The 19,625-nt window shown below is 42.3% G+C and overlaps 1 protein-coding gene across 2 annotated transcripts in view; it reads left to right on the top strand.

Annotated features, from left to right (window-relative positions):
* The window catches only part of Adamts18 (ADAM metallopeptidase with thrombospondin type 1 motif 18), a 149,490-nt gene that overhangs the window by 81,784 nt on the left and 48,081 nt on the right, over window positions 1–19,625 (top strand). For both annotated transcript variants that reach the window (XM_021170371.1, XM_021170369.2), the window contains 4 exons: window positions 1,581–1,718; window positions 4,332–4,485; window positions 13,961–14,056; window positions 17,388–17,536. In XM_021170371.1, the coding sequence (XP_021026030.1) occupies window positions 1,581–1,718; window positions 4,332–4,485; window positions 13,961–14,056; window positions 17,388–17,536 (537 nt within the window). The remainder of the gene's footprint in view (window positions 1–1,580; window positions 1,719–4,331; window positions 4,486–13,960; window positions 14,057–17,387; window positions 17,537–19,625) is intronic.

Genomic DNA, 19,625 nt, shown 5'->3' with positions numbered 1-19,625 from the left:
AATTTTTCCCCTGTACCCATATCTTCGAGGCTTTTCCCTACTTTCTCCTCTATAAGTTTCAGTGTCTCTGGTTTTATGTGGAGTTCCTTAATCCACTTACGATGCAGATTTTAGCCACGCATTGGTGACGCACGCCTTTAATTCCAGCACTTAGGAGGCAGAGGCAGGCAAATTTCTGAGTTTGAGGCCAGCTTGGTGTACAGAGTGAGTTCTAGGACAGCCAGGGTTATACAGAGAAACTCTGTCTCGAAAAAAGAAAGGAAGAAAGAAAGAAAGAAAGAAAGAAAGAAAGAAAGAAAGAAAGAAAGAAAGAAAGAAAATAAAAAGAGGCAGATTTTATTTCTTTAAATGATCAGATTAAGAACAATTTAAATTCATGGTAACTTCATATAAACATTTCTCTGTGCTTTGCTTCTCTTAAAAGAAACATCACAAAATGCGCTTTGTTTCATGAATATTTTCTAAAGATGGCTGCAGAAGTGTTCTGTAGCACCTCCTATGACAACAAGAGACAACGCACTTCCTTTGCATGCAAGGAGACCCAAAACAAATTAGCAACAGTACGTGTCATCTTGAGGGAATCTCAAAGAGGGCATCCGAGTGATAGGCAGCTGTGACCCACCTGATGTCATGGGTGCTGAGGACCACACTGAGTGCTCTGGAAGAACAGCAAGCGCTCCTAAACACTGCGTCACCTTTTTCCAGACACCCCCCTCCCCCACACACGTAATGCATTGAAATGATTTTGTAATGCTTATTTTCTGCAAAGGACTTCATCATTCTCATGTCATAGAAAGAACTGTGTTCAGAAACCATTTACAGTGCTCTCTAACAAGCTGGAAGGGTCTGGGTTTTCTCTCATGTGTTTTGAATAGTTTTCCTCATTACTTTGTAAAGATCTTTATTTTCATGAGGAGACTCAGTTATAATCTGAATGAGAGAGTTTAACTAATCAGTTGATCATCTTTTGAGGGAAGATTTATATGTTGTTAGCTTTATGAACATATATCCATAAAGGGCTTATAATTACCTTCTCCTGTGCCTACGTTCTCCTTACTCTGAACTTCTGTACCATAGTTCTAGCATTGGTAACAGGAGAAAGTGGCTATTTTTAATTTTTAGAAATTAGCCATCTAAGCTTTAAGACAGTTAAATCTTTTTTTAACATTTATTATTTTACTCATTTAATTTTATTTTATGTGATTGCATGCATGCATGTGTGTATGCATGAGTGTTTGTGCATATGTGTGTGCATCCTGTGTGTTCCAGGGATTGAACTCCAACAGTCAAGTTTGGCCACAAGGTTTTTAACCGCTGAGCCATCTTATTGATCTACATCCTAGCCTTTACATACACAGCAGATAAACCGTTCTTCAGTTTTGTGGCCAGTAAATAATAAAGTATTTAACATTCTTGGAGATTTTCTGCAGAAATTATACAGCAGTTCAAAGTAACTAATCTTGTCATGATTTCTGTTGCCCACCTGGGTCTGCTGTGTCTAGGTGCTCACCCTCCCCTCATTTTTCTGGTGCTAACTTGGAGCATGGGTTCACAGAAGGCAGTTTTCCTTTCTGTTTCAGCTTTGGCATGGTTCATGATGGTGAAGGCAACCCCTGCAGGAAAGCAGAAGGCAACATCATGTCACCCACACTGACTGGAAACAATGGGGTGTTTTCATGGTCGTCCTGCAGCCGACAGTATCTAAAGAAATTCCTCAGGTAAAATGGACAAAATCCTGGGGTCTGTGACCAGTTCTGTAGCAGTATTCAGTGGGTATGAAAGAAAATATTCAAGCCAGGCCTGGTGGATGGGCTGGCCATTGTGACTGCTTGGGAGGCTGAGACAGAATGATTGAGAGGCAATGGTCTAACCTGGGTTAGAATGTAAGTTCAGGGCCAGCCCGAAGAATAAAGAGTGAAAAAGGAGGCTTACAGATAGAGCTTATCAGTAGAGTGCTAGCCTTACATACACGAAGGTACCAGGTTTAACTTCTAGCGCCCAAAAAGGAAATGAACCAAATGGCAAACACTCCACAGAAATGCCTTTTAGTATCTCACTGAAGAAAAAGACTAAAAATTCCTACTATGATTACACTGATAATTGTAATGATCTGGTTGTTGAAAATATACTGAAGTCCTATTCCTGTGCTAGAGTCACTCCACATATTGCCTTACTGGGTGGCAAGTAAATAAATGCACTTGCTAAGTTGTCAAGCCTGACAACTTAAATTCCATACTGGGGAGTGTCATGGTGGGAAGAGAACTGACTTCTGCAGGTTGTCCTTTGACCTGCATGCTTGGGTTGTGATATTCAGAAGCTCATATATGTGGAAACATATACAGGAACACACACAGACACAAATTGCTTAATGCATGTCAGCTGGAACACTCCCAATTCAAGACTCACATTGAGATCCATTCTGATCCTAAAACCTAACATTCATAATCTCTCTCTCTCTCTCTCTACACCTCACCCCCTCCCTCCCTCCCTCTTTTCCAGAACTCCTAGATGTATAGCCTTTCTGCCGGCTAATTAATTTAATCTAACACACCGGCTTGTAGAACTTAGGAGAGCCCAGTGTCTGATTTATATTTTTAAAAAATGAACGGAGGGCTGGAGAGATGGCTTAGCAATTAAGAGTGCCAGTTGCTCTTGCAGAGGACTGGAGTTTAGGTTCTCAGCACCCATGTTGCATGGCTCACAGATGCCCATGGCTCCAGCTATAGGGATGCCCCTTTCTGACTTCTGCCAAATGCTTACACACAGAGACACGTACACTTAAGTAAAAAAAAAAAAAGAAGAGTAATCTTAAAAAAAATGAACTCAGTGCTTAATGGCATGCATGTCTCTCCATATTTTTAGTCCATATTGATTCACATAGATCTGACATAAGACATAGATATAGGCGCTCTAATCACTCCCCCTTTGACCAGATATTAGTGATGTTTCATGACAAATCGATGATCCTGATATGTTCATACCTATGCTACTGTGTATTAGCTGGAAATGTTCACAGAAAACCTGCATCAACAAGGCAGATTAAATGTGAGTAGGTATAGCTGACTGATGCCCAACTCATAGTAAAAAAATGGACAGATATTTCTGATTTATCACAACCCACGTCCTTCTATATTTCCATATTAATTTCAGGCTCATTGTTTGGGGATTGACGTTGTCTTTCCTACCTCACATGAGAATGGGCTCAGTAAATATCATAAATCAAGATCAATTCCAGGTGGATTAAATTACCGTCATGGCATCACTGTCATTTAGGGCTTTTCGTAGTAATGATAGCTACAGCAGCTATTGGCATTACCTTCGCTGCTGGGTTAAGCACATTTAATTTTCTTGTTTCATCGACGTTACAGCCCTTGTGGGAGTCATAATCCTTAAGGAGGTTTACGAGAATTATATAAAGTCATTATGGATGCACAGTTGATAGTACCTCCCTGTATATGACTCCACATTTACATTTAATATCACATACTAATTAACCCCTTAGTGATGGCACACTAATTAATCACTAATTAACCCCTTGGTGATGGCACAGTTTGATTACATAAAAAAAATGGGAGTGAGATTATTTGGTTAAAAAATATCCTTACCACATTGTCAAGACCCTTCAGAGGAGCTTTCTCCCTTCTGCCCCTGATCCTAAAGTTTATTGTATGGGGTGCTCTTACATTTTACACAAGGTCTCTTACATATGCCAACGCTGGCCTTGAACCTGATCCCCCTTCTTCGACTTCCCAAATGCTAGGATTCTAGGCCAACCACAGCACAACCAGAACCTCCTGATTCTTTGGCTATAACTTTGGTTTTGTTTGTAAAGCTTATTTGAGACAACATACATCCTTATTTCTTCTTAGTCCTATCTGTAAGAAGTATACCGTCACTTAAAACCCCATGAAGACAGATATCCTTTGTGTCTGACTTATTTTGTGCTTTAATTTCTTAAGCTAATGCTAATCATACAGTAGACTCTCAGAAGAAAAAAAAGTCCAGTGTTGTTGGGATGAGACTGTAGAGACAGGAGATTTTACTTATATTTATACTTCCATCTCCTACCCAATTCTAGTGCACATTAGTTAGATGACCAGAACTTCCAGCCCTCTATAAAACCCTTTATGACAGTGTACATTCCAACCTTTTAGACTGGACTCACTCTTTGCAATAAAACATACTTTTTTTAAAAAAAACTTTAAACACATGCCTGTGTCTCTAATCACATTCTATGCTCCTCTGCATGACTGCCCTCACAGAGGTGCAGTTTTAAATGGAAAAGGTCACAGATGAACAGAGCCGTTAATAAGGATGTGTTATCAATGTAGTACACCGCAGGCTGGCTGTCTGGTGGATGAGCCCAAGCAAACGGGACAGTATAAATATCCGGACAAACTCCCGGGACAGATTTATGATGCCGACATGCAATGTAAGTGGCAATTTGGAGCCAAAGCCAAGCTGTGCAGCCTTGGGGTTATGAAGGTATGTTTCTTTGTGATGTCTAACTTGCATTAAGGGTATGCCATGTGCCTGTACCTACCAAAAGGATAAACATTTGGTTTGCTGAGGCCAAAGGTTAGCATCTGGGTTATCTCTCAAATGTCATTTGTTTGGCATGATAATTAAGTGGTAATTTTCCTGTCAATGAATTATCCAGGCTTATCCCCCATAGACCATGTCCGCCTGGTTTAAATACCAGTTGTCTGTGTCCTTGGAAGAAAATGTTCCCCTTCTCACTGGCAGGCTTTACTCCTTGTAGTAAAGCTGAGAGTGATGGCTCCTGCTAACCAAGGCCTTTGGTTGTCTTTATGTGAGTTTAAAGTGGTGTGTTTCAAAATCACCATGCCATGAATAAACGTGTGCCCTTCACTGTGTAAGAAAACCAATACAGCAGATAAACTCTCTCTAGTACCGGAAGTTGACTTCCTCTTTCATAGTCTCAGCATGGTTTTCGAATCCACTCTTGGGAAGGAAACAAGTTCGCCGCAAAGATAAGTGAGAAAATACAGAATTCTAGTGTGTAGAAATAAGAGAAACAGGGTTGTGCTCTGTCAAGAAGTGCATTCCTAATAACATTGTAGTCCCAATGCCAATAGCATGTGCCATGATTTTAAACTTTGCTTTTTTCCAGTGTCTGGTGGAAGATACAACGCATGGGAAATAGCAGTTGGTAGCCTCTTCTTTCCTCCATTTCTTCCATGCTTTATCCTTTTCCTCTTCCCTCTCCTCCCCCTATCGCTCCTTCTCTGTCACCATAGCAACATGAATCAGCAGCTACACTGTCATCTAACTATTGCTGCCACCATTCCAGCAGTCTCTGCATGACCCTCCGTGCTACAAAAGGCATTCTGCCCAAAGATTTATTGTACCTGACCTCCGTCTTCAAAACCACTTTGAAGTAAAAGTTAGTGCTCCCCTCTCACCTACATCCCAGAGAAGGTATCCAGCTTGCCTAAAGACACGGAACTTTTAAGTGATGAAATCTAAACAAAACATACATCACATACATGGAAGTTAAGCCGCCGCCTCTCCTTCCCTGGATACCAGTTTCCCTCGATCTGACAACTCAGCAGCCGCTGTCATGACTTGTGTGGTATCTCTGTAGTTTTATGCTTTGCAGAAAGAGAACTCACCCATTAAGTCCATTCTTGAGAAACGGTATCTATCCAGTCACAGGTTTGACATGAAGCTATATAAGTTAATGCAATTTAAAAGCACTACTACTAAAAAACTAATCCACAGATGCATCTTTTGAGCATATCCTCCACGACACGTGGGCTTTGGGTTGGCAAGTGTTTATGCGTGGTAGGTTTTTAAAAATGAGCAAGTTTAAAGCTCTTTTCAATTTGCCTGTTAAATCACAACACTGGGGGAAGTAACCCATTCACTGTGTCTCCTGAGTATGAAGTTGTTCACTTCATCCTGAGATTCACCAGCTTTCCCCGTCAGTGAATACACACACGGTATAAGTGTGTAGCTCGTAATAAGGATGGTTCCCTTTAGAATTTCAGGGGAGCTCCTGAATGAGTCACATTCCACCGGGGTCACGCCTGTTCTGTGTCAGGCCGTGAGGAGGGTGTCAGAACCTCGCCTTAATCATTTTCTGGTGCCACATCATATTTTTAAAGATGCTATCTCAGCCTTTGTTGACCCTGGAAAGCATAGTGGATGGAAATGAAAATTCTAAATGAAATGACCTAAAATGATGGCCAGCTCAGAGATGCCTGGTTGTCTGGAAGCGAGCTGGGGCGTCTGGGTTAACAGAGACGGTTTATGATGGCAGTGGAGGGGGAAGGTGCGATTGATTGATGGCTCCTAAGTGTGGGTTTGTTTTCCCTGTGAACTAGCCTTTGGTATTTCACTAATCTTGCTTATAACCTGAGTCATGGACACACCTCTAATGGTTATACATAGTGCCCTGCTGTGCTCTAACACACACACACACACATTTTTTCAACACAGTAAAATCCCATTAAAACTATTTTGCATTTATCTTCAAGGCCTTCACTGTGCTGTCATTGCTCTTTCAACCTTTTCCCTTTAATCTTCATGAACTTTGCCATTCCTCCTAGAAAGGCAGGGTAACATGGTAGTTATAAGCATGTCTACAGAGGTAGGGATAGTTCAGTGGTTAGGAGTGCTGCTTGTTCTTCCAGAGGACCTAAGTACAATTCCCAAACCTATACTGGGCTCCTTATAACTTCCTATACTCTAGCTTCAAGAGATCTGACAGCGTCTTTGGCATTCTTGGAGCACCTACACTTATGTGCAAGCACACACACACACACACACACACACACACACACACACATGCAGAGAGAGAGAGAGAGAGAGAGAGAGAGAGAGAGAGAGAGAGAGAATGAATTTAAATAAAATAATTCTTTTTAATAAAAAGTACACATATTCAACCCTTGGGAGTTAAGGCAGACCTGGGGTTAGTATCTAATTTCAACTTTGCCTAGAATCCTGGATAAATAATTTATCCTCCCTTGACCTGCACGCCCACATCTGTAAAGAGAAGGTAATAGCTCTCTGTCAAATTTGTGAGATTGTTCTATGGGTCTAGTTGCATCCTTCTACATAAGGGTGTCTTCTCTTGATCTCGTTCATGTTCAACGTCACTGCCACCAGCTTGCCTGACGTTTTCATGAAGAAAGAGGTGTCTGAGACTATTTTTTACTTGTACCCACTCTCTCTCTCTTCTTCCAGCTTCACATTATAATCTCACTGCAAATGTTAAGCCAGAAAGGGAGATAGTGGGGACAGTCCCAGGGTATTATAGTGTCCCCACTCACATGAGAACTAACTGGGGTCACAGGAAAAATACCTTGGTTTCTGTTGTGTGAAATTCTCTGGGGAGTCAGAAGCACATTTTTAAAAGAGATTTATTTACTTATTTTATGTATATGAGTACACTGTAGCAGTATTCAGACATACCAGGTCCCCTTACAGATGGTTGTGAGCCACCATGTGATTGCTGGGAATGGAACTCAGGACCTCTGGAAGACCAGTCAGTGCTCTAAACTGCTGAGCACCTTCAAATTTTCTATTTGATATTTCCTTTCTCATGTGCACAACCCTTCCCTGTGGATTTCCCATTCTAGCATACCTCATTGACTTCTGTATGATAAACATGGAACCATTCTGTACTGCTAGAGATGTGAGATACCTCTCTTTCTCCCCCAAGATAATTTAAATACGATTTCCCCTGAGCTCCATCTTATGCATCACCATTGTGAACTTATGGCTCCATACTGGAATCATATATACTTGTTTCTTGCTTGAGTTTGTGTAAAACCTACTCACTACTTGTCTGACGTAACAGGAGGTTCCCCCATAATTCGCCTTGTAACAAACAACAGTTGGTCTAGGTTCACTGTTTTAAAAACTCCCACTTTCATAAAGTAGATTTTGCTTCCATTCCCGCTTTCATCCTTCAGGGTGATTTATGTGATAGAAGGGGTATCTCAGGCTGGGGAAAATGGCTCAGTAGATAAGGTGTGAGAACAGAGTTGTATCCTCAGCATCCATTTAAAATCCAGGTTGTTGAGTATGGCAATTAGCCTGTAATTCCAAGGATCAGAAGGCAGGATAAATATTTTGGGCTAAACTGGAAGAATCAATAGACTTCAGCTTCAGTAGGAGACCCAGTCTTAAAAAAAAAAAAAAAAAAAACAAAACCAAACCCCAAACCAAAACAAACAAACAAAAATGTATACAGTTGAGGAAGATACCCAGCATTGACCTCTGGCCTCTAAACACATATGCCCTTCCACATTCCAACATGCATACACACTTAAGCATGCCAGATACATATATGCAAAGTGAGGTAGCACTGGGAATGCAGGCTACAAGGTATTCCCAGCATTGCTTGTCTGTGCCATTTGGCTAAAGAAACCATATTTCTCTTGTAATGATCTTCTAAAGATACCTCACCTCCAACAGAGAGTTTGGCTTGCCCCTTTTATCTGCAAAACGGGAGGTGCATAGTTTAAAGCTAGATCGTGTTGCAGACCAGTTGGCCACAAAAACAAAACAAGCAAAAATGTATACAGTTGATTGCAGCCACACTCCAATTCTTCTCAATCTGTAATTGTTTGTTTTTCTAGATCTCTCCTTGTCTGAATCCAGTGTTTCATTAATATACCAATAGAAAAATCTATGGCACTAATATTGTTCCCCTTGAACTCAACAGTAAGGCAATTGAAGGGAACTAATCTAAGATCACATGTAGAGTCCCAATAGAAAAGAAAACAATGAAACCCTGGCTTCTGAGTCAACATGGCAATCCATGTTGACTTGATTATATATATTTGAATGAACTTTTTGAACACTGAGGAATGTAACCATTGATTTATGTAGAAATAGCTATATCTTTATACAAATACCTTTACCCTTGGATCCAGAAAATGCCCTCCAAATGGGGAACGCCAGGGCCAAAAAGTGGGAGTGGGTGGGTGGGGGAGCGGGTGAGGGATTGGGTGGGGGACTTTTGGGATAGCATTGGAAATGTAAATGAAATAAATACTTAATAAAAAATAAAACATTTACTGATAGGCAAGAAAGAAGTAAACTCGTCTTTGGAAAATATAAAATTTTATCATTTACTAAGGACACACAGTTGCACATGAATGAGATGAATACAAGTTTTTGTTTTTGCAGAAAGGATTAAATCTTGTTTAAGAATTTGAAAAAAAAAAAAGTAACCATACACAGAAACATAAAGAACTAAAAACTACATGTTGGGGTGGGGGGTGGGGGTGGGGGGAAGCCATGAGTCCATTTGGTACAATTCTACATTTTGAAGTTGAAGGACAGATGTTGAGGGAAATAATAAAATATGACCCTGCCGACTCTTGGCAGTGCCAGGCCATGTTCCCGCACTCCTGCTGCTGCCAACAACTCTCTAGAGCTAGCCCCTGTGCCAGGTGATCTCACTTGCTCGGTCTCTTGGTCTGCCAACTTGCTGGCCCTGTGAGGCCACAGGGCTCCCAACAGACTATCTCTAAGATGCGCCCCCCCCCAAGTTCCTCTTGCTTCCATATAACGCCCCACACACCCCTGGTTAGCCTTCTCAACACCTAGTAGAAACAAGACTTTTAAGCTTATAGTTAACCAATTAGATTTATATATCAATTTAATTGAAATTTACAAGATGCCAATACAATAATTTCAGAGCCAATTGATAACGATAAAGCTTTAACCCAATTATTCTAACCTTTTGATAACACCACATCAGCCCCTTATGGTTCTCTGTCTCCCCCTGAGACCTCTCTCTCTGTCTCCTCAACTCGTTCGGCCTCCCTTCTCTTGTCCAATCACAAGCCTCCCACTGCCCTAATGTGATTGGACAGGGAAAATCCTGCAACAGACAGATAATGCCATATCTGACAGCTATCTGAACGGTGGTTGCCTGCAAGAGGGTCATTTTGAAGGGTGACTAATGTTTTGTCTTGATTTGTGGTGGTGTCTACTCTATTACATACACTTCATCAGAGCTTTGAGGACCATATGCTTAAAACGGGTGCATATGGCTACGAGTGGATTGAACTAGAGTCTTAAAATGATGTCAGTAACACTATCTGTTGGTTGCTGCTTTTTACTTACTGTCCCCACTTAAAAGCTTGGGTGGAGAGATTAAACACAATGTATTTCAGTCCCAGCCTAGGAGAGACTCCCTGCTAAGAGCAGTTGAAGAATTCTTCCTGAGTCTCATTTTTCCCATTAAGCACACTGAAGAGAACAGGTATAGAGTCATTCAAGTAATAGAGGGGAAACTCATAGCAAGAAGACTTGGATTTTTGTTTTGTCCTTTTCTTTCTTGTCTTGTCTTTTCAATAGTGAATTGAACTTAGAGCTTCCTGCATGCTAGATAAGTGCTCTTCCTTGAACTAATATTCCCAGCAGTGCCCAATTTCATTATGTTTTTCGGAACATTTTATCAGAGTCTCATAGCTTTTTTTTTTTTTTTGAGTTATATTCTTACCATGTAGACCAGCCTAGCCTCAGAAGCATTGAGTTCCACCTGCCTCTGCCTCCTGAGTGCTGAGTTAAAGATGTGTGCCACCACCACGGGCATGTTTATTGAAGATTCCTCTTGAGATTCCCAGATTCTTCACTACCAGTGAGGTTGTTTTCTAATTTTAAAGTCCATCATTTTAATTTGCATACTGACTTGTTGAAAATATTTATTGAAGTCTGCCTTGTACCCTGCCCTTACAACAGTGGCACTCTGTTAGGAAGGAAGATGATGATATATGGAGAATATTATAAACAAAACTTTATAAACAAATTATTGGTGAAACGACTTTGGAATAGAATGGGTTTAAGGTACATTAGGTGGTGGCTGATTCAATTTTTATTAGTGATGCTGGGGTGTTACTAAGTTTTAGAGCATTTGCCTAGCATATGTGAAGCCCTGATAGACACACATGAAAACTCACATGCATGTGCAAGCACATACGCACAAATGAGTTCTGAAAGTGAGCTTTTGGTAGGCTGGGAGGAAATAAGAAAGTGGGCCACTGTTAGGCATTTTGCTGGTAATACAAATAGAATGAGAGATGCAAAGGCCAGTGTTTGGAGCAACCCAGGTGCTTTCAGAGTGCTGAGCCAATGTAGATAGAGTGCTGTAAGCAAGTGTGCTGCTTAGTTTAACTGTAAACTTAATACAACATAGAATCACCCATGAAAGGGAGTCTTAATGAAGAATTATCTAGATCAGATGGGCTACTGGGGTTGTGTGAGGGGTATTTCTTGATGATTAATTGATATGGGAAGACTCAGCCCACTGTGGGAGGCACCATTCCCTAGTAAGGGAGCCCTGAAGCATATAAGAAAGGAGAAAGCTAGCTGAGATCAAGCAAACATTGATACATTGATTCTTTCACTGATTTGATTGGGGACTAGCTGCTTCAAGGTCCTGATACTGCGACTTCTTTGTTAGGGTGGACTGTAATCTGGAATTGTTATTAACCAACTCATCTTTTCCCTTATAAGCTGCTTTTAGTTGGAGGTTTTATCACAGTCGAGGGAATGAAACCACAACAGCAAGAGGTAACCTGTAAGATATGAGAGCAGAGGGATAAAGAGGATTCAGTATCTGGCATGGAAGGGGATGAGGACTTTGGACTACATTGAGTGTAGTGAGACAGCATCATGTGGTTTGAACAAAGAAATAACATGAACTGACTGACTTACATGGAAGGCTCCCTCAAGCTCATAATGCTGGCTAGTATAACTTGCTATAATGATGGAACTGTCCTCTGTTATTGATTATGATACTCGCATATCATATCTGACTCTCAAAAGTGTGACATGTGACTAGGGCAAAAGTCATATACAGCTATGGGCCATTATATCAGATAGTGCCTTGCTGAGAATTCACTGGGTAGGGATGGAGATAAATAGAACAACTTGCCATTTGATAAAGGGTATGGCATAAAGGCACATGGAAAGAGGCAGGGGACAGGGCGGCAGCAATGGGTGTGGGAACAATTGTTTAAATTCAGGAGGTATTTTGAAGGTAAAGTCAACATGGTTGTACACCTTAAGAAGGATCAGTGAGTATCTGGATACATATACAACCTATAGAACTTGAGTTTTCAGAAGCTTTTAAACCTCTTCAACATGTCATATTTTACTCGAAGGAACTCATCCTGTGGAATATAACCAGAGAGCATGGGTCAGCAAATGACAGGACCCAGTCCAGCCAGCACAGCTTAAATATGTGGTCTTGTTGAGGTGGGAGGATCATATCCAGGCAACATGAAACCTTAGGGTCTCTATGGTTATTTCTCTTTCTCTTAAATTATGACTTAAGTCCAGGTAATTATAGATAAGACAAAGTAGAATATACTGGAGGGGGAGAGAGGGGGAGGTGCCAGCAAAAAAAAAAAAAGTGCAAGCTCCCATTTTTTGTTTACTTTGAAAGGGAGTTTTCTCAGAGGGTTTTTGTGGTCGTTAAAGCATGTCGTCGGCTATAATTACGTTTGACTTCTGCACTTCACCACAGGGGAAATAACATGTCCGTACAGCCTGTCTCCTTTCACTCTGGAATCCCCGTGTTTTGCCTGCTCTTCTCCAGCTGCCCTTTGTCTCAGCCCTGTGGCTTGGCTTTGGCTGTGGTGTCTAGACCACCCTCCCCCTCCACTTCTTCCCTTTCTCCTCATGGTCTCTCCTTTTCTTTACTCTATGCTGGGATCATTTTGACAGCTGCCATTGGCTGTAGGAAACAAACCTATTTAGTCTTCAATGTTATGGCTTGAACTGCACTAGGTTTGAAGACGCTCACTAGCAAAATGATCTTTTCCCCAAATGGATAGATGACACCTCTAGCCCTTGTCCATAGGCGTGATTTGAACTGTTTCCATGGACATCAAGTTCATAGGAGTGACTTGAACTATTTCCATAGAGACCCCTTTCTCCTCAGTCCAACCTACACACCTCACATCTCTTCCTCAAAAACTGCCTTCAGCTTGAGAGTACCTTGGTATGGGAGCCCATATAGATGTTATCCCATTTGTTGAGAGGCCACCTCAAAACCCTTTAAATTGCTTCATATGTTTCCTGCCAAGAATTACCTTGCAGTGGTACTGGGAAATCACAAGGTTAAGAATGTGGCAGTGATGGTGACAATAAAAGCCACCACATTAGGAGCCATGTGTGCCAGGCAGAATGGTCCCTGACTGTGTGGTGTCTCATTTGTCCATAAGAACGCCTCTGTGGGGTCAGGTGGTCATTTGATCACTTGCAGACTGACAACTAGAGAAAAGTGGACCTGTAGCCAGCCGGTAGCAGTTCTAAACCATGCCAGGGACATGGCCTGAGTTAGAGTTGCTTGCCTCCTCACTTGTGGTCTGCTACCCAGGATATTGTCACTGTCATCAGAAAACAGACCTCAGGCCCAGCAAGATGATGTCTCAGAGGGTAAAGGTACTTGCCACTAAGCCCAATGGCCTGAGTTTGATTGCCAGGACTCACAGGGTGAAAGGAGAGAACTGATGCCTGCAAGTGGCCCACTGACCTCCACCTGTGTATGCTCATATAGGCATGCATGTACACACATACTCATGCGTGCACGTGTGCATGTTCACACACACACACACACAGACACATACACACACACCCCAACCTACCTTCTTCTTAGGTCCAACTGTTAGCGCTCTGGACATTAGTCAGTGCTACGACCCCAATCATAAACATACACGATCATGCAGGTTCCACAGACTCTTCCTCCTTATCTCTACTGACTGCAACAAATTGTTTTACTTACTTCTACCAACTCAGATTGCCTGTACCTTCTGAGGAGTTTGGTTGATCGCATCCATCCCCTAGTAAAATACCTTACCCCAAAGCTTTTTGACTGTTTGACCTTTTTGTGTGTGTTATCAGTCTCACCTCACCTCACCTTTTCCTTTCTTTTTTTTTTTTTTCTCTCTCTCTCTCTTCCTTTCAGGACATTTGCAAGTCACTCTGGTGCCACCGCATGGGCCACAGATGTGAAACCAAGTTCATGCCTGCAGCCGAGGGGACCGCTTGTGGCTTGAGTATGGTAACTGTGCACTTGTTAGTCTGTAGCTCTGGAATGGTGCTGAGGTCATAAAACTATAGCCATAGCACAGCACATTTTCTCGGCTGCTGCTGTTTTTCTTCTTCTAGCTTCTCTTTAAAGTAGCCAGCGTTACCAGGAGAGGATTACAAAGCAGACAGAATTCCAATAGAAGCCAGTTCATTCGTTTTTATGCAAATGTTTTATTTGTGTTTCTCCCTTTTAGATGGGGCCTAGTGTCTTAAGTATCTCTATATCACTCAATTGATAGGCTTCTCTGTGTTCTGTTTTGGAGCTAAACTCCATGTCCTATGAAAGCGCCCCAGGGGCAGGTGTTCCCATGAGTAACAGATATGATTGTCTACACAACCTTTCATATTCATTTCTATTGTCTTCCTAGGAAGGTATGGAAGGAAAGATGCTCTTGACATAGAAATAATTGAAGCAGATTAAGCAAGTCCATTTGAAAGATCACAATAGATGAGTTGGTACACAGTTGCTGATCTCTGTAATTCACTTTCTTAAAACACTATTAACCCAAGGAGAAGAATTGGTCATTTAAAGTGATTTCAATTCCTTGGTGACTATTGAGTACTGAGTATCAGGATAAGGCTCTGAAGGTAAGGAAAAGAGATATACTGAAAGTCAGCCCTAGTCTTCCAAGAACCCATAGCAGAAGCCATCAACTGTAACTAGCCTTGAGACATCTCTTCCTTAAGCACTAGTTGCTATCACCCAGTAAAAGAATTCAGAATGAAAGCAGAATACACATACCAAAGTGGACACTGGAGTTTAAATTAGAGAGTCTTTTGAGAGAGTATAGAAATGGAGGCAGAACACAGAAGAAACTAAAATGGGAGAAAGCCAAGTACTTACATCTCAAGATGTATATGCAAGAAAGAGGAAGGTCTGAGGGAGAGATGTCTCAGTGGGTAAGAGCACTGGCTACTTTTCCAAAGGAGTCAGATACAATTCCTGTCACCCACATGGCAGCTTACAATTGTCTGTTTCTCCAGTTTCATGGAATATGACATCCTCTCACACACATATAAGCAGGCAGAACACCGTGCACATAAAAGAAAATAAATACAGTATTTGAAAAGTTTTAGCAAGAAGAAGGAGGAGGAGGAGGAGGAGGAGAAGAAGAAAGAGGAAGTTCTATGTTGTCATGCTCTAAGTCAGGGCACTGGTGTTCATTCTGTAATCCCAGCATTCAAAACACCAAGACAGAAGGATCTCCATGAGTTTGAGGTCAGCCTAGGTTGTGTAGCAAGTTCCATAATACATTTTAAAAGGTACAGTGCAAGTCTTGGCTACTCAGTAATACTGAATATTTAAGAAACACTGGGGATATGTGTGATAGATAAGATTACATGGGTATCTAATATTTATATTTATATATATGCGAGTGTGTACACATAGAATTTTATGTATGCGTGTGTGTTATTTGCATCCACATGTAGATTTCTGTAAATTCCAATTTGTTACACAGATTGCAAAAGCACAAGAAGGCAGTCTGCCAGCAGCCTGACCTAGGACCAGGGTGAATTATGGTAGCTCAGTTCATTCATCATTTCTGTGATGGACACAGAAATAAAGGAACATACTTCCAATGAAGAAATTAGATTAAATTTGAGGGCCATTTGGTCTGTAATTTGTTTGGTTATAAGGAGTGGAATGAGTCCTAGGTAGGTATGAAATCTAGACTCTGCTGTGTGGTATGAAATCTAGACTCTGCTAGGTGTGTTATATTTGTGTCCCTGGGCAACTGAGCAAGGCAGTGTTTACCTATTAATTTCCCATATGCAAAGTAGTCTTTAATTCCTAACTGCTTGAAAAGATGCTAGAAGGCTTGGTGTGTACCAGTCCCCTACTGTTTTTGGGACACCAGAGCAACTTGATTTTCTATGGTGGCTGCTGATACTAAGGGGGATTTTTGTCCACTATCAGCCCTGTAAAGAGTCTGTGATTCCCAGCGAAAAAGATGTGTGGTGACAGTAGCCAAAACCCTCAGATGACCAACTGGTTCTCCATAGTATTATCTGATCTCAAACTCTGAAATGGCAATTAACCCAGACAAGAGAAAAGCTTACAACAAAGGGATTGATCTGCCCATGGCAAGAATCTTAAGAAAGGAAAAAGCATAACCAAGACAAAACTCACTATCAACAAAGCGACACAGTAAACAGTCACGCAGGGAAAGGGGAGACCTGGAAGTCAGATAGGCCCCCTTTAATTCTGCAACTGAACCCCACTTCTCAGCCAAACTGGACATCACCTAAACCTCAGCCCTTTGGATCAAAGTGCAGAGGTTTTTCAGGAATGTGTACGGTTCTGCTAAGTCTTGCAGGACTTAGCTCCAAGTGAAAACACATCAAGGAATAATAAAAGCACTACTACTGGAGACAAACACAAGCCCTTAGAGAAAGACCTGAAAGAGAGGCAGAGAGGGGACATGGGCAAAACCTGAGTTTCCTGCAAAGGAACAAATAGCACTGGAGGCTAAGAGAAAAGAATCTTTATCCCGCCTGTGTGACTCACAGTCAAATGAAAGCCTCGGAACAGAAGATGCTGAAGCTCAACCGTCATCAGAGGGTCTGAAATGGGTACCTTCTGTGGATGCAATTTGTTTGTACAGAAAGCTGCTAATTTCATATGAGATGAGTATGGGGCAGTTGAATAGGGTAAAGCACACATTAGCTGTATCTTGCATCTGCTTTGACAGTAGAATAATCACAGTGATCAAGTCTTGCATGCCTTATAATTGTTCCATAAGTAGCACCGGCTCCAAGCAAAAAAGGGATCCTTGTAATTCGGTCTGAATACTTGCGCCACTGTATAGAATCTTATCTGTATGTTTTTCTCTGCATAGACAGTTCAATAAGGCACGTGCCTCTCAGCATGTGGATAGGAAATGCCGCCTTTCTCTAGAACAGTGGTTCTCAGCCTTTCTAATGCTATGCCCCTTTAATACGGTTTCTCATGTTGTAGTGACCCCCCCCAACCATAACATTATTTCATTGCTACTTCAAAACTTCAGTGAATCATAATGACAATATCTGATATGCAGGATGTCGGAATTGTGATCACCATAGGTGTCGTGACCCACAAGTTGAGAACCACTGCTCTAGAGGAAGCCTTGAAAATGCCGGAAACAGCCAGGAGCCCCTGAACATTCATACCACACAGCAAAGAAGGGCTGTGTCACAGAGTCGCCTACTGTCCCTCCTGCCTTCCCAGACCCCATTTCCCTTTTTGATTGTGTAGCACTTTGCCTCTTCCAAACTTTCTCAGGTGGCCTCTGATGGGAACCGTGTTGCGTGTTCTTTTGCAGTGGTGTCGGCAAGGCCAGTGTGTAAAGCTTGGAGAACTCGGGCCCCGGCCCATCCATGGCCAGTGGTCTGCCTGGTCGAAGTGGTCAGAATGTTCTCGCACGTGCGGCGGAGGAGTCAAGTTCCAGGAGAGACACTGTAGTAACCCCAAGTAAGGCTCCAGAAAGATTTGACCTTTGGGATTGTTTTTTTCTTCCTTCCGGTTCAAAGCAACCAGCCAAGGTTTTACTGTTTACATATGAAGGCTCTGTGCACTGGAAGGAGGGGTGGGAAGAGGCATGGAGTGTAGACTTCAAAATACAGAATCACTCTGCGTAAATACGACGCACACCTTTAATCCCAGAACTTGGGAGGCAGAGGCAGGTGGGTTTCTGAGTTCGAGGCCAGCCTGGTCTACAAAGTAAGTTCCAGGACAGCCAGGGCTACACAGAGAAATCCTGTCTCAAAAAAGAAAAAAGATTCTGATAGCTCACTGAGCTTTTTTCTTAGTTTGAACCAAGGCTCTGCCGTCCTAGAATCGAATACCTGAACTGTTGTACAGCCAAGCGGCTTGGTGGGTAGAATGTGTGTCTCCAACAGATGAACTCAGAACGTGTTATGACTTTTGACCTTGCAGGGTGAGTCAGCTCCAATCCCTGTTGGCGGACCCATCTGACTTCTCAAAAGATAGCAGAAACAAAAGCATGCATCCGTGCACTTGAAATTTCTAAATATTGACGACAAACATTAATTATCATTGAAAGTAAAACAAAAAGACACTGTGAGGACTAATTAGAGCATGCAGTCGCATGGGGAAATTGGGCTGTGGTCACCTTGACAGACTCTGTGGTCTGTTCATCATGGGGCCGGGGCCTGAGAAAACACAAGGATGCTTTAGTAACTTGGAAAGACTGAGTCACGTGTGGAAGGAAGACTTCTCTTTTTCCTGGTAGAAATATTTGAGGCTGTGTAGGTACAAAGACTCCAGAATGTTCATGGGCCCTTTTCTAGCTGTGTCTGACTTTGGGAAAGTCACAGAAATCTAAGCTTGTGTTATATACACAATGAGACTTTAGATCCATCTCAGAAGATTTAGAAGGATTAGGAATAGTGTCTATAAAATCCCTCCAATGCCTGGGGTGGTGGCGGTGGCGGTGGCAGTGGCATACGCCTACAATCTCAGCACTCAGGAGGCTGAGCCAGGAGGATTAAGGCTCATCTGGGCGGCACAGTAAAATATTATACTGAGGTGGGGGACACAGCATAGTGAGATCTTAAATTGAGAGAGGAAAGACAGACAGGAAGACAGGCAGAGACAGCAAGACAGACACAGTGAGATCTTATATTGAAAGAGATGGAAAGACTGAGACAAAGAGAAAGAAAGAGACAGAGACAGAGTGAGATGTTATATTGAGAGTGACAGACAGATGGATATAGAAACAGAGACATAAACAGACAGGCAGACACCAACTGATCTGAAAAACAAGAAACATTCAATAGACAACAAAAGGTTCTGACATCCATATGGTACCCACAGTCCTCATCTCAACCTCCCTAGGATAACAGAGTCACAGATAACCACCCCATAAAGGAAGTGGTATCAGAGGCATCACTAACAGTGTCCTGTAGAGTATGGTAGATTGGCAAGAGTTAATTTTACCGCCAGTTTGAGGGTTGGCAGCCACGGGGGTTTAGACCATAAGCTATGGAGCCCAGCACCCTGGCCCTACACCCTAACCCTACGCTGCCAGCTGTGACGCCACCAGCAACTTGCTCTTCCTTTCCCCAGAGTCCTTGCATATGAACATGGGGTCAAGATGACCCAAACACCAGCCCAGCTGAGGTCTATAAAGTGCTCTCTCTGCAAGACGGCTGGCAGCCCATAAGCACAGCAGAAATGTTGGGTGAACTGAGAATCAAAATACTTAATGAAGTCAAAGAAATAAAGGAAACTTTTTCTCAAGAGACAAACTTCAGGTCCTTCATCTGAGTCAGCTATAAAAAGCTTTTCAGTTTCTCATTCCCAAACTCCAAGGTACAGGTTGGAGATAATTAGATGCTGTGTGTTGGTGCTTCCTGGGATATCTTATTCGACTCTAGAGCCAGCTGGCCTCCCTCCCCCTCCCCCTCCCCTCCCCAACCCCCTCCCCTGAGGATTGATTCTGGGGACTTACACATAATAGTGAAGCATCCTAGCCCTCCCCCTTCCCCCCCCCCACCAACCCCCCCATTCCTTCTTCCTGGCCCTGGCATTCCCCTTC

Source organism: Mus caroli, chromosome 8 (assembly GCF_900094665.2).
Source record: "Mus caroli chromosome 8, CAROLI_EIJ_v1.1, whole genome shotgun sequence".
Lineage (NCBI taxonomy): Eukaryota > Metazoa > Chordata > Mammalia > Rodentia > Muridae > Mus > Mus caroli.
The sequence above is the reverse complement of the archived record's forward strand: the minus strand, read 5'-3'. Positions and strand labels throughout refer to the sequence as shown.